The sequence below is a fragment of the Bacillus rossius genome, chromosome 11, assembly GCF_032445375.1.
Source record: "Bacillus rossius redtenbacheri isolate Brsri chromosome 11, Brsri_v3, whole genome shotgun sequence".
Taxonomy (NCBI): domain Eukaryota; kingdom Metazoa; phylum Arthropoda; class Insecta; order Phasmatodea; family Bacillidae; genus Bacillus; species Bacillus rossius.
In genome coordinates, this window is record NC_086338.1 from 5,149,294 (window position 1) to 5,164,567 (window position 15,274).

At 46.1% G+C, this 15,274-nt stretch overlaps 2 protein-coding genes across 2 annotated transcripts in view; one reads left to right on the forward strand and one right to left on the reverse strand.

Annotated features, from left to right (window-relative positions):
- LOC134536589 (gastrula zinc finger protein XlCGF57.1-like) overlaps window positions 1–15,274 on the forward strand; it is a 331,362-nt gene that overhangs the window by 160,588 nt on the left and 155,500 nt on the right. The gene's annotated exons all lie outside the window — the stretch shown is intronic.
- Window positions 9,155–11,553, reverse strand: LOC134536584 (uncharacterized). The gene is made up of 2 exons (XM_063376339.1): window positions 11,201–11,553; window positions 9,155–10,890 (listed from the first exon to the last, which is right to left on the reverse strand). Exon 2 carries the CDS (start codon window positions 10,867–10,869, stop codon window positions 9,169–9,171), a length of 1,701 nt encoding a protein of 566 aa, XP_063232409.1. The 5' UTR covers window positions 10,870–10,890; window positions 11,201–11,553; the 3' UTR covers window positions 9,155–9,168.

The following is a 15,274-nucleotide window of genomic DNA, read 5'->3' on the forward strand; positions in this document are numbered from 1 at the left end:
GTCCACCTGAACCTGTTCTTAGGGGAGAGAAAGGCTGTCATCAGCGCCGTGACAGTGGCGAAGTGGGGGATGAAGCCCCTCAGCCAATTGAGTAGGCCTATGAGTTGCTGTAATTGTTTGTGGGTACGTGGTGCGGTCTTAGATTCAATCAGGTCAAGTTGCGCTGGTATAGGTCGGCATCCGTCCGCGCTCACAATGTGACCCAGGTACTCTAGTTCCGTAGCGCCGACGTGACATTTGTGGGGCGCGCAGGTCAGCCCATATCTAGCCAGCCGTTCGAGGACCATGGCAAGATTCTGCGCATGCTCCTCCCACGTTCACGACCAGACAATCACATCGTCTAGGTAGGCCGCAGCAAACTTGCCCACGTACCCATCCAGGATGCGGACCATCATGGTCTGGAAGGTCGCGGGGGCGTACATCAGCCCGAACGGCATGGCGCAGAACTGAAACCTGCGGCCATCGGGAGCGGTGAAGGCTGTCTTGGGTCTGTCCTCCGGGCATACTGGGACTTGCCAATATCCTGACTTAAGGTCTAATAATGTGAAGATGCGGGCATCCCCCAGTCCTGCCAGAGCATCCGTTATATTAATGAGAGGTGGGGGTGCTGGTATGGTGATGGAATTGATGGGTTTGAAGTTGACGCAAAACCTGAGCGAGCCATCTTTTTTTCCACGCCATCACCACTAGACAGTTGTAGGGCGACTCGCTCGGCTCAATTACCCCGTCACATAAAATTTCTGCTATTTGTACCTGTATGGCCTCACGTTCTTTGGGTCCAAAACTAAAAGGTTTTACAAATTTAGGTTCATGAGGACAGGTAGGAATCGTGTGCGGCATCACCGTGGTGCGGCGTAACATGTCCGCGGCCGCGAACACCTGAGGGTGCTGTGCTAGAACCTCGTTGAACCGGTCCACGTGTTCTGCAGGTACCTCATTGCGCAATTCCCCTACGGTGATGACTGGCGCGGTTACGAGTGGCCTGTCCCCGCCGATGCTGTACACCGTCCTGCGACTCGCACATCCCACGTGTACCTTGCCGTCTCTTATGTTGATGGACGCGTCCTCCTGGACAAGCCACGGAAGCCCCAGGATGAGGTCGTCCCTTAACTCCCGCAGCACCAGGGCGGTGGTCTGACTGATCATATCTCTTATGGTGATCGGTACCTGGGCACGCCCAGACGTGAGCGCGCGGGTCCCACGAGTGGCCAGGAGGACGTCCTCCTCCCCCGGCTCCAGCTCCGCCTCAGGTACCAGGTGGGCGGCGATGTAGGAGTGGCTCGCTGCAGTGTCCACCAGGGCGTGGACAGGTCGCCCGTTGACCAGGACCGGCACACGGATCAGGCCCCCCGCGTTGTCACCTGCTCGTCCCAGCCGGTTTGTTGTTGCCGTTTGCGCTGCCGGGGACGCCGGGTGCGCCGACGTGTCAGCGTGGCGCGGCTGTGACCCGGGGCGGGGCGGCGACATGTGGTGTGTGGCAGCACCGCCTGACATGACAGGTGGCGGTGGTGCGTGGTCGCACCCCGCAGGTGGTGCCCGAGTCGCAGAATGCACTGACGTGTCAGTGTGGCGCGGCGGCGACCCGGGGCGGGCCGGTGACACGTGGTGCGTGGCACCACCGCCTGACGTGACAGGTGGCGGTGGTGCGTGGTCGCGCCCCGCAAGTGGTTCCAGAGTCGCTGAGTGCGCTGACGAGTCAGCGTGGCGCGGCGGCGACCCGGGGCGGAGCGGCGACACATGGTGCGTGGCACCACTGCCTGACGTGACAGGTGGCGGTGGTGCGTGGTCGCGCCACGCAGGTGGTTCCGGAGTCGCCGAGTGCGCTGACGTGTCAGCGGGGGTGCGGCGGCGACCTGGGGTGGGGCGGCGACACGTGGTGCGTGGCACGAATGCCTGACGTGACAGGTGGCGGTGGTGCTTGGTGTCCTACATGCCTGTTCTGTGGAATCACACGTTCAGGCAGGCGTGCTGTTGCTGTCAGGGGAGTGCGTCCCCACACCTCGCCCGCCAGTGTAGCGCTCCGAAGTGCCGGAACTCTATAAGGCACCACCACCCGCCTGTCTTCTGGTGCTATGTGCTGTTGTCGCGCCGTCCCCTGTTGCCGAGCTCTTGTGGTGAGCGGCTGCGGTAGCGGCTGCACGCCCCGCTCAATTTCCTTGGCCAGTTGCACGAAGTCCTCCAGGTCACGTCCGGTGCGCCCCTCAGATGTGGGCGCAGCTCCCACCTCATCAATTCGACCACCAGTCCAAGAGCCTCGATTAGGTTTCCAGTGGTAAGACGGCGATGAAGTCGAACTTTGGCTCGTATGAATGACTCGACGTCCTCGTCGTCACCTTGCGGGGTACACCAGAGGGAGCGCTGACACTGCCCCCGTGCCCGTGCGTCGTCGAACCGGCTCTCCAGCCGAGAGGTGAAGTCGTCCAATGCCATTTCGCCTTCCCCGACTATGTCCCACCAGTCACGGGCGGCTCCTCTGAGCTGGTCACTCACTCGCTCCGTCCACTCGTTGAGTGGAATGCCGTGATGGGCCGAAAGGTCGCGGCAGTAACGGCCGAAGATTCGTGGGTCCTCGTGTTCCTGTCCAGCGAACTCGGGGAGCCTAATTCCGGCACCTGCGCGGGCTGGGCCGGCCATGACCGCTACGTGCATCTGCGCGGTCGGCTTACTCTCACACGCCTGGCACCTAAAGAGTCCGTTATGAAAAACCAGGATTTCCCGCGCGACGGTACAGGTTCGGTGGCGTAGCGTGCCACACTGATAGCAGGTGGCTAACTCGGCAGGCTGTCCACGGCACTGCGCGGCCCCGCACTCGCCTACTCGTACATTCGGTTTCTGTGGCTCCTGTTTTGCGGTCTGGTCACTATCGTCCCCGGGTCATCCTGCGGCGTCTCTTTCCGCGGTGTCCTTTACCGCCCGTAAGCACGTCTCCCATGGGTTGTCCCCGTTCATGTTGACGTGTGATCTGTCATGCGTTCGCGGCAGACTGTCTGGACGACGGATCAGGACGTCGATGACAGGGCGCGAGCAGGTAGGGAGGACCGCCTCCCCTCACCCCCGAGTCAGTGTCCCATGCTCGCATGCCTCCTGTCTCGCGGAAGCCCGGTGATGCGTGTGCGGTTGTACGCGGCTGTCTCTCTGTGACGTCACCCTGCGCCGAGTAGCTGTCCCGCGGTTGCGGCGCGCCGTTCCCGCGGTACCGAGTCGTAACCGATCGCGTTGAGACGCCGTGTAATCGATACCGGCCGTATCTCGCGGTGCCGACGTTACCGCGTCGTGGCAAAACCGAACCTCTTGTCTCCCGTCGCTATCTCGCCGTGCCGTCTCCCATCGCTATCTCGTGGCGCCGTATCCCGTGACCTGGCGTGCCGGCTTCCGCTGCCGCCTTGGCGTGAGACTGTCGCGTTGGAGTTATAAAATAAAATTAAAATTTTTTAAAATACAAATGTTCCTTATTGAGTAGTCCCGAAATGATATAAAAGTCACAAAAACTAAATGCCACTTGCCGGCCTTAGAACTCACTCGTGCTACATTACTTTTGATGTACTTTGCAGTTTAAAATACATTCAAAAGTTCGTTTTTTAAAAGCCACACTAGTTGCGCGCCAAATAACGCCACTCCCGCTGCCTGTTTAAGTTTTTAATTAAATATTAGCGTTGGAAAGTATCTCAGGGGTTTTAACGGGGGTTCGGCCTCGTGGCTGCAGGCAGGAGCGTGTCGTGGTTCGGAACCTACCTGGGCTGTTCAGGCCACCCAGGACGCCTTGTAAATGATTAGTAAACGAGTTACAGGACACTGCACTTTATTCAGTATTGATACACTTATTGGTCCCGGTACTGGCTGCGTCCGTTGTCGGACCGCTGTGACACGCGTATCTCTGAACGTAAATGACACGCGCGATCAGGATAGGTTGTAAAGTAATATAGACAAGCTGAAACAGTGGGTACACGTCCCTATGAAGGATTTGGCAGATAGTCGTGGAACTTATGTTGCTACGACTTAGGCTGACACGGAAACACGAAGAGAAATCCCTATGTTCAGGATTGTTTGCAATCTAGCCTGCGACGAAATATTACTGTCTCTAAAATTACGTAGATACGCCAGCTGGAGACGTACACGTTAACGTCTCTTGAAATTGAAATATTACACGTTACAAATTACACATTTAAGATGGTGAAAATTAAAAGGCAAAAGTTAGTCAGTAGCATTCAACACTCGTTACAAAGAGCCTACGGTAATAACAATTAGCTGGCTGTGAAGCCGAAACTGCTTACCACTATACGCTGTCCTTAAACTGGACATGGAATTACGTAAAAAATGATAAAACTCCCTGTCGGGATAAAAATTAATAAGTTACGAGTCGCACGAAATATCGTGCGACTGGGGTGGGGTCAGCGCCGAGCTAGTTAAAGGATTTTAAAAAACTTAAACTATTGCTGATATGGAGATGAAGCGCGAAAGTTGATGGCCCGACGTTCGCGAAGCGCCCTACCCCTTCGAGCTCCCGACGGTAACTGAGCGCGAGACCGCCCTGCGGCCTCGCGCCTAACCATGTGGAACGCGGGAAAACCGACCCGGCCAGTTCTGGACTTCAAGACAAGTTACACAATATATGCTTATAAGACAATTAGACATAATTTCCCTTATATGAATCCTCTTTTAAATTGTTTTTAATTTAGTTGTTTTAATTTGACAAAATAATTATACAATTAATTAGGCACATTGTCACACCCGGCCGGGCGCTGACGTCGCTTTGGTGTTCGTCGCGGCGCACTTTCACACACTCTGCGGTCATCACGCTAGAGCGTTTTCGATGCACTTAGGAGCAAGTGTTGTTGTGGCATAACGACCTTTGCGGACCAGAGGGAGCACCAGCGGTTGGCGTCACACACATCACGAAGTTGCACGAACATGAGTGTTCGGGTATGACCAAAGGACGAGTGAATCGTAGGCTTCCCTGAAATGTTGGGATGCATAAGATGACATCAAGATCTGTCCCTGCTCGACTACGCCCGAATATTCACCTTCGGCCAACCTCGTGTTCATTTATATTATAGTATATTTATATATAGTTCGCGCGCACTGTCTTCCCTGCAGGCTAATGCTTCGCCTGCCGAATGCAGGCGTCTAAACAAAAATTTATTTAAGACATCAAGGTTTTGAAATTACCAAACTAAACTGCTATATCCTAAATATAAGGTTCAAATCTGTATAATAAACTTTATAAATACCTTTTTTAGTTTATAATTTTTAAAAGCATGACCAACAAAACGAGGTCTATTTTATAAAAATATCCTTTTATTGAAACCTCCTTAGGGCTCATAAAAAGTATTGGCTCATTATGAGCTACATGCCAAATGAAAGCTGTATCCTTCCTTAACAACATGTACGTTTCAGAATGGTGGGCCGAACAACCTTATTTAGGGCCACCGAAAAATTCAAGAGTTAAAATTTTTTCTTATAATTGGGAAGTTTAACTTGCGCAAAATAATGACAGTACACAAGAAACATCATTACACAAAAACAATAATCATAAGAACAAGGAGCCCAGGAATAAAAGTAACAAGCGAGGTCACAAACATAAACAAAGGAAGCATAACATCAGAAGAAGTAACAAAAAGAAGGGAAATGATAATTCAACGCACACATACTCATGTAAAACGTGTGTTGACCCTACAAATAAGGGCAAGAGAAAGTGCCACCAAATTTTTGGCAATATTCCTACAGTAATTCTGTATGCAGTAACAAAGATTGGCGAACACATTGTACCGGGACTAACTGATACGGGATCAGCGCGCAGCCTGATTTCTGGGCAGTTGTTTAACAAGTTAAAACAAAGCAAATTAATTCTAAGGACTGAGAGCACTGAGTTACAATGCTTCACAGCTTCAGAGCAGCCATTAAATATTATGTTAGCAGTTGTGATCAAAGTGAAAATTGTTTTATATTCATGGAATTTCCCATTTTTGGTGTCTGATCAACTTGCCACAGACCTAATCTATGGGTCTGATTTCATTGCCAAGACAGGTCTAATCATTAATCTTCAGGCTAAGAATTTTGTTTTCAAATTCAATATGGGTAATCCTAATCCTTGTGGAACCCCTAAGCAAATAGTTTCGGTTCCGGGCGAGCCAATGGCAGCCATCTTGGATCAGGGTAAAACAATTTTACACGAGCACCTTAATACACAGCAGCGAGCCGACATTCATAAATTATGCAGTAATTTTCCAGATGTCTTGACTAGTAAACTAGGTCGCACAAATTTAGTCGAGTACCAAATTGAGTTAGCGGATAAGATACCAGTGAGATCTCACCCTTATCAATTTTTAGGCCCTAAGATGCAAACGATGCGCAATCATGTTCAGGAGCTTTTGGACAAAGGGGTAATCGAATCCTCGACCTCCACCTACAGTTCCCCAGCTTTTCTGGTGCCTAAGGGCAAGGATCAACAACGATGTGTAATTGATTACAGAAAAGTTAATGAGAAAATAGTCATACAAAACATACCTTTGCCAGACCTAAACACTGCTTTTCATTGGTTCAGTAAGGCCAAATATTTTAGTGTGTTTGATCTAAATTCTGCTTACCACCAAATTCCCCTTACTGCGGATTCAAAACCCATCACAGCCTTCTGTGTCCCTTGGAACTTGTACCAATACACAGTAGTACCTTTCGGACTGGCCACGGGAGCCCAAGTACTAACTCGACTCCTAGATCAGATACTAGGAGATCTAAAATTCAAAACAGTGTACAACTATCTAGACGATGTCGTCGTATATTCAGAAATATTTGAAGAACACATCAAACATTTAGAGGAAGTGCTAGGTAGATTTCGTAAAGCAGGGTTAACTGTCAACACAAAAAAGGTTAAGTTTGCAGTCCAAGAACTGTCTTTTCTAGGACACTTGGTTTCTAGCAAGGGAGTAACCATTGACCCTTCACGTACACAAGCCATTCGTGATTTTCCGCCTCCCACAAACCCTAAGGGTATTTCACGTTTTATTGGTATGGCAAATTTTTACTCAAAATATATTCCCAATTTTGCTGAGCATGCAGCTCCACTAAATACGTTGCGTAAGAAAAACACACCTTTCACATGGGGTCCGGAACAAGAAAAAGCTTTTAATTTCCTGAAACAGGCGATTTCTTCCCCGCCTGTACTCCGCATGGCAGACTTCACCAAACCTTTCATTTTACAGACTGATGCATCCAGTGTGGCTATTGGCGCAGTACTATCACAGGAAGTCGAAGGCTGCAAACAGCCCATTGCGTTTGCGTCGCGGACACTTACCCACGCCGAAAGAAAAGCCTCCTCGATCTACGAATTAGAATGCCTCGCTGTGGTATTTGGCATTGACAAATTCCGACAATTTATAGAACACAGGGAATTCCTGTTAGAGACAGATAATCAGGCATTAGCCTGGCTTTTGGCACACCCGAAACAATTAGGGAAACTCGGGCGATGGATTGCAAAAATTTCCTCTTTGAAGTTCAAAATCCAACACATTCGTGGCACACAGAATATAGTAGCGGACACACTGTCTCGCATGTTCGAAAACCCAACTCAGACTCCGCCCGAAGGAACACCACTCTTATGTCAATCCCTATTGACAGATTTTCCGTTGGCATTTCAGGATTTACAGAGCCAGCAGGAAGCTGACCCACACATTTCCAGTATTATTAACCTTTTTAATTCAGGAACGGCGCCAAAATACTTTAGGATATCTAAGGGGCTGTTGCAAACCCCCCCCCCCCCCCTTATCAAAAACATACAAAATTGTGCTCCCACAAAATCTGCGTAATATGATATTCCATTATTATCACACCTCGCCGGTGGGCGCACACCTTGGTATATATAAGACCATTCAGGCTATCCGATGTCATTTCGTGTGGGACGGCATGCACAAGGACATCACCGAGCAGGTGAAACTATGCAAAATCTGTGCGCTGAGTAAGCCAGCGCAGAACACTCGTTTCGGTTATTTAACCTCAGATATGGCCGAGCGCCCCATGCAAAAGATGTTTATAGACTTTGTCGGGCCTTTCCCGCGCTCAAGGACAGGAAACACTATGCTGCTGGTGTGTATCAACGCCTTCACAAAATTTGTCTGGCTCATCCCGATACGAAAAGCCACCGCAGAAAACACTGTTTCTGCGCTACGTAATCAGATCTTCAAGACGTCGGGAGTCCCGTCTATAGTAGTTTCAGACAATGCTACCCAGTTCACGGCTAGGATTTTTAAGAACATGTGCTTCTCACATGGCATTCTGCACGTCACAACCTCGCCTTATTATCCACAGCCCTCGCATGCTGAGAGATTCAACCGCAATCTCCGGTCTGCTCTAATAGCTTACCATGTGCAGGAGCAGGATAAATGGGATTCGAATTTTGTGTGGCTGCAAATGGCCTTTAATTATGCACATCATGAAGGACACAAAAGTACCGTAAAATGGGGTGAATAGGAACAGTTTCCAACTTCAAGCACAAAAAAGTAACTATATTCACAAACATATATAAATAAATTTATGCCAGAAACTTAGGTCCTTCCTTCTTCTTGCAATACCATAAGCAACAAGTGTTCTTTAAAAATTCCTTTTGTTAATTATTAATTTTTTTAACGGTGTTCCCATTCACCCCACAAAGAGGGGTGAATAGGAACAACAATTTGAATTCATCTTTGTTCATATTCAAACATTAGTAGGGCAAATAGGAACAGGTTGTAATTGTTAGACATGAACGGGAACACACTATTAATTGAATATAAAACATTTTAATACGAAAATACAAATTTTTATGAAATTTCAACTTATAAATACACAAAATATACCCTTTTCATTTTACATTATCATAAGTGTTACGAAAAATATTGTTAATACTTAGAAAGAAATACATTTTCTACTGAGTAAATCATACAACTTCAGAAATGCACATTGGTACCTACCAGTTCTCTCCACATAAAGAGAGAATTCTTATTTGAAGAACAGTATCTAATACAGAAAAAGATCACTGAGATCATTTTTAAAACTAATCATATTTTTGAATCTGGAAGATGCCTTTTCTGTGTCACTAAGTTGTAATTTTGTGACAATGTCTTCGGAACTGAAAAATGCCTCTTCATCTGTTGGGAAAAATCTACATGTTTGAGGGTTCCTTTTGTAAAAGACTCCTACTTAACCATCATCTTCTGGATGCATTACTTTGCAGACATAGAGTCTGAAGACATTCTTTGATTTCCCGTACACTTTAACCACCAAATAGTCTCCTGGATGATGAACACTTGTCGATACCGGTGTGACATGACTAACATGAGTTCCCAAACGTGGTTCCTCTTCAGAATTTGTTTGCAATGTGTACTCATCACTTTCTTGTACACAATAATCTGAGTCATCAGATGATGATGATTCTGTGATTACTGGAATTTTGGTCTTCTTTGTGGGGGCCCCTCCAGCAAGCTTTCTACCATTTGTTTCTAGTCCTGAGGGTCCTGGTTCAGACACAACTGCAGATTCTTCAAAGTCTTTCACCTCCATACTTTTGCCAGGAATAACCGTAACTCTTCTTCTCTTCTGTCGGGTTTTGGGAGAGTCAGACTGCCGTAAGCTCTTCAACAGCTCTTTAAAAGTACTGTCTATGGCTTGCACTGCTGGGGACTGTTGAGTTGATTGAGTTTCGCTCTGGGCGCTGCTGTCAATGCTTGGTAACATCTGAAGGACTTTGTTCCGACATAAAGGCACAATGCCACACTTTCTGAAACCAGATCGTACATTATCTTCTTTAAGTGTGCTAACCAACTTCTTTAACAAGCCAGGAAATTTGTCTTTGGGTACAGATGCCTCATTTCGGCCTGGTCCCTTCTTCCATTCTTCCAAGATTTGACGCCATGAATTCTTCATGGGTCTGAAGAACGCAACATCGAGAGGTTGTGTGAGGTGTGTAGAGTTTGTGGGTAAAAATATGAATTTGATGTTGTTAATGTTGCAGAGCTGTATGATGTCAACTGACAGATGAGAAGCTAAATTGTCCCCAATCAAGTATTTTGTCCCATCAAGTTTCTTCAAATAGGGTATGGCGATTGTCTCCACCCAATCACTGAAACAAAAACTATCGAACCAACCAGATTTGGTACGGTTGTATCTTGAGTTTTGTGGTCCACCTACCCTCCAACTGTCGTACAAATGTTGTGCTCTGTACACGACATAGGGAGGCAAGATTTTCCCATCTCCACTTGCCGCGAACATGACTGAAATGGAAGCTTTGGAAGAGTTCAATACACGTTCAGGGTATTTACAACCCCGCCTGAAAATTAATTTACGCTTTCCAGGATCATCACTCAAATTGGTTTCATCGAAATTGATGATATGAGAAGGGGGAACATTCATCAACTCTTTCTCCAGTTCATCAAAGTATTTAGATATGACATCATGTGACACTGCTGCCCTGGCCCTTTTAATATTCTGGCACATCCGAGCTGACAGAGCTTCTTTATGACGCTCTAAAAATGAATAAACAAAATCGCGACCAGGTGTATTGTCTTTGAATCTGGGCACATTCTTTCCCTGTCGCTCAAGAAAATCTTTTACAATTAATCGCAAGGTAAGCGAATCTAGGGGATATCCCCATTCAGCACACACTTGGAGACGATCAACCAATATTTTCTCTTCCTCCTCACTTAAAACTGTCTGTCCACCTTTTTTTTTTATTTTATCTCCTTTCTTAACGTGTCTGTGCAACACTGTCGTTGGAATGTTGTATTTTTGTGAGCACTTTCTATAAGAAAGACCATTTTGAATGTGCGTAACAGCCAACTTGAGAATATGTGGTGGGCAATCTGCATGCTTACGCTCAGTAACTGGTTGATATTTTCGTGGCATTGTTTAGGCACACGTCATAATCTGCAACAAAAACAAAATACAAACTGGTACGTAATATCGGGAATATATTTCAGAGTATATATTTTTACTCTATGGTAAGGAAACAACCTACAAACATGTTCTATACAGAGTGGGGTGAATAGGAACACTCTTCTTCAGTGTTCCTATTCACCCCACAGTTACATAAACATAACCTCACAAAAACAAAATGTTAGCATCACATGTTTGAAAAGAAAAAATATATATATACATAAGAAAAATTTTAAATAGACCTTAGGTTAACACAAAATAAGTTACATTAAAGGTATATAAAGTGTAGTATTATACTTACAGATGAAGTTTTGGGGAATAAATATTTCATAGAATCTAGAGCACAAAATTTACAGCTGTGTTATTTGTTACTCAGTGGTACCAACAGTGTAAAATATAATTTCTCATCTTAGTATCATGTTAGCAAACTGACAAAAAATTAACTCAAAGACATTGCACTGCAATTATGCTTCACATGATTTTTTTTATATTTACATGAAGTTTTGTTCCTTTCCACCCCACTGTTCCTATTCACCCCATTTTACGGTACTCCTTTCGAACTCATGTTCACTTACCGACCTAATACCCCTCTTTCAAATCTTTGGTCTTTGAATGACCTATTGCCCGATGATCCGAGAGACACCAGGGAGATTTGGAGAAGAGCTCGTAAAAATCTCAATCTGGCTCATGAGAGCAGAAAAAGTAAATACAACGAAAACCGATCTCCTAACCCTTACAGGGTAGGCGATTTTGTGCTTTGTAAGGCACACCCACTCAGCAAGGCAGTGGATAAGTTTTCCGGCAAGCTGGCGTACCGCTGGAGAGGTCCCTTTCAAATACAGCTATTTTTAACGCCAGTTACGGTTAGCCTAGCTGACCCCAGTTCGGAAGAATTTGTGACCAGAGCGCACATCTCCCATCTAAAGAAAACCCAGGCTAACTTAAAATAAATGTGTTTACTTTCCTTCCCCTAACATAGGGGACTCTCTAATATTAGGCATGCCAGAAAACTTCGAGGTCTTAAAAATCCATGGTACTAGAAATAAGAATGCTAGCTTTAAATTGTATTAGTTTTAAGTGCCCACTTAGTTAATAAGCATTTAGTAATAAGTTTGTTTAAGGTTTATCGATATGCTGTGCCTGAGAGACGCACGCGTCTCAAAGGTGTTAGGATACAGGCGAACCTGGTACTAATTTAACTAAGGAGTATAAGTGTGGTTTTTTATTTCCATATATGCTGAACATTCAAGCGTGGGAGTATGTGCCGGAAATTAGGCATTTCGTCACTTTTTTTTAATTTTTTTGTAATTTTAAATTTTTTGGGAATTCTTATTTTTTTAATTTATTTGGTTGTTAAGGGGGTGATTTATTTTTTGTTAGGCCGGTGTACGCCACGTGTTTAAACTTTGTGCCAGTGGACCGAAGCCCCTTTCTCAGGGGGCCAATCTGATATTTTGCTGTCTAATGTGGACGTGGGCAGCCCGGTTGATTTTCTCTCGCCTGCAGTCATGTCCCGAGTTTGTCATTATATTTCTCTTCATGACCAAAATTGCATAGAGCAGCTTCTGGGCTGCAAGCTGCTACTTCGTAGAGGCCTGCTGAGAATAGCAAGTCTCGTCACGAATGGGGCTCCAGTGGAGCTGTGTTCCCAGCGGAGTGGCGTTTTCTGACCCCCCTTCCTCCCCTCCCCCATCCACTTTAGTTCTGAGAAATCAAGCTAGGAGCAGTAACCTGACGGGAACTGAGCCAAGACGATGGCATAATTCAAGGACATTCTCCCTGGTCATTAAGAGACGTACCCGACATCTAGCGGCAAAAAAAATAACCGCGGGCCTGGTCGCCAGCGTGCAGAGCTCACCCTCGTGACACCTATTGGCAAGTCAGCTCACCGCCTCAGTTAGTTCCCCTTTACACCGCTAGAGAGCAGCGCCGCGGCGCCCTTAAGCCCTGTGCTTTCTTCTCGCGGCCTGTAGAAGTCGATTTTTTGTAGCTTCCGGTACTGCCGGTGGAGAGCGCGCAGGTCGTGTCTTGTCACGCCCGCCTCGGATGCCTTCGCATGTTTTCGGCCCTGAACCGAACCTTCCCCCTCCTCCCTAGGGCTTTAGCGCCTGTTTTAATTAGAAGCCTTGTCCGCCATAGTGGCACTCGGTACTCTGACCTCGGCTGCTGACCATGTCTTCTCGGCGTCCTCTGTGCTAAAAGGCTTTTCGCGGGAACGGCGATTTTCGTTTGCATAAAAGATGTAGTCAGTTGCTTAATGGATGTGATCCCATTTGTACAGTAGCCAGGCAGAGGTAGTTTTTAGAAAAAGTCATGTGTAGTTAAATTTTTTTTTTATTCTTTAAAAATCTGGTTTCCTTCACGCATCCGCGAATTCTCGGTACGCGCCATGCTGATGTCGGCGCGAGACACCTCGCGAACCCTGTTTCTACACCCTGTTTAGTGAGTAATCCATTTTTTTCTCTCCCCAAATTCCCGTTTGTTGGCCTTTCGCGCCGACTGTGTATGACTGTCTGGACGCAGGTCTAATTCGTTTTGAATTTGACATGTGTTTCAGACAGGGTCATAGTTTCCGGGGAATGAAATTGCTCCCCGCATGGGGACCTGCAGCTGATTTCCCCCTTTAGAAGAGTTTTCCTCTCGGTCTGACGTCATCCTGGGAAGACCCGGGTGATATGAGCTATATATATATTCCACTTGCATACAAGGAACTAAATTAATTAACAAGATACCAGCGAGCAGTGCTTTAAGAATGTAATCCTCAGAACATGTAAAATCAAGAAAACTCATATATATGTAATCGGTGGGAGAATCAAATTTTGGTGCTATACTTTAAATTTTGTTAGTGTAATCATTTGTTTGTTAAGGTGTAATGTGTATTGTTTTAAATAATGTAGGGGCGCCCCCTTAACTTTGTTAATTACTAAGATTTTTATTATTATGTCGAAATAATGCTAAAACAAAACCTCTTAAAATAAACCAGGGAAACCTATAGACCAAGCTTTTTTATATAGTGTATTTATTTATCATATACCTTCTTCTACATAACGATCCACGAACTCCCAAGTTACTAGTGTGCAGGGAGTGTATATTTTGTCTTTTTCACCGCCTCGTGTCCCCTCTGGTAATTATTTTAATTTTATTAATATTTTGCCCTGTTGTTTCCAAGGTGTTTTTTTAATTAATTTAAAATAATATAATTTTTGAGCACGAGGTTTTCACAGTCTTGCCGCGTCATGGTTCGCCGACACCATAACTTAGGATAGCCTGCACCCCTCGATGGAGTAGTCTTCGGAATCCCGTGAGACATTATTCAGTACCGCCATTCGAGGGCCGTGTGGGCGGAGTGGAGGTTGACGACGATACGGCCAGTCGCGTGAAAGTGCCTTGTGCGACTAGAATTTCTGTAATGTGTGTTTCCGTAATAAAATAATCAAGTTCACGTGTGTATTTTACTAATACGGCGTCCTGGGAGGCCTTAACGGCCCGGGGGGCCCTTTGTCGACGTGTCCCTGCCTGAAGCCACGAGGCAAAGAACCCTGCTTTTGAGACTAAATTTCCATTCTAACATTGTAATTAGCATAATTTCAGGACAGGCAGTGGGGACGGCGTCATGGTTATGTCTTATCTCGGGTCGGGGTTCAGGCCTTGTGGCAGGGGGAAATTAGCACTACCCGTACTACAATGAAAGTTCGTCAGTTTGTGATACAACGTTTTACTTAGGGCCGGTCTTACCATCCTCTGGGCAAACTTCCAGGTAGCTACCCTGCGGATAAGCTACCCGGACCCTTTACCCGATGGTCCTGTCTTACCATCCCATTTACACCTCCGTGTAGCTAACTGGAACTTGCCCTGTGGATAGCGAGGATGTGTGTTAGGTTGGTATATTCTTGACAGAGATATTGGAGAAACGATGATTGTGATTGGCCCTCAGATTTTTATTTTATCTTGCTAAACATTAGAGTACCGAAGGCTTAGTGTATTTACATTTTGATGAAAATTCGCCCGGTAATTTGGGAATATAAACAAACACTTGTCAAGTAGAAGAGGTTACGGTAGTTTTAAATTTGTAGAAGGAATCTTGGTAGAAATGGCCAAGGTTAACGTTCCTGGTAGAAGCAGAGGAAATAATTTTACAAATGAAGAAAAACAATATTTAATAGACTTGGCGGTTTCTTACAAGCATATTTTAGAAAATAAAAAAACGGACAGTGTTACCTGGAAAGATAAGGTCAAAGCTTGGGACAAAATCGCCGGAAAATTCAATGCAGTTGTAGGTGGTGATGGTCCTGCAAGGTCAGCGAAATCGCTTCGCAGCAAATATGAATGTACCAAAAAAGAAATTCGTAAGAAACATGCGTTTCACAAACGCGAA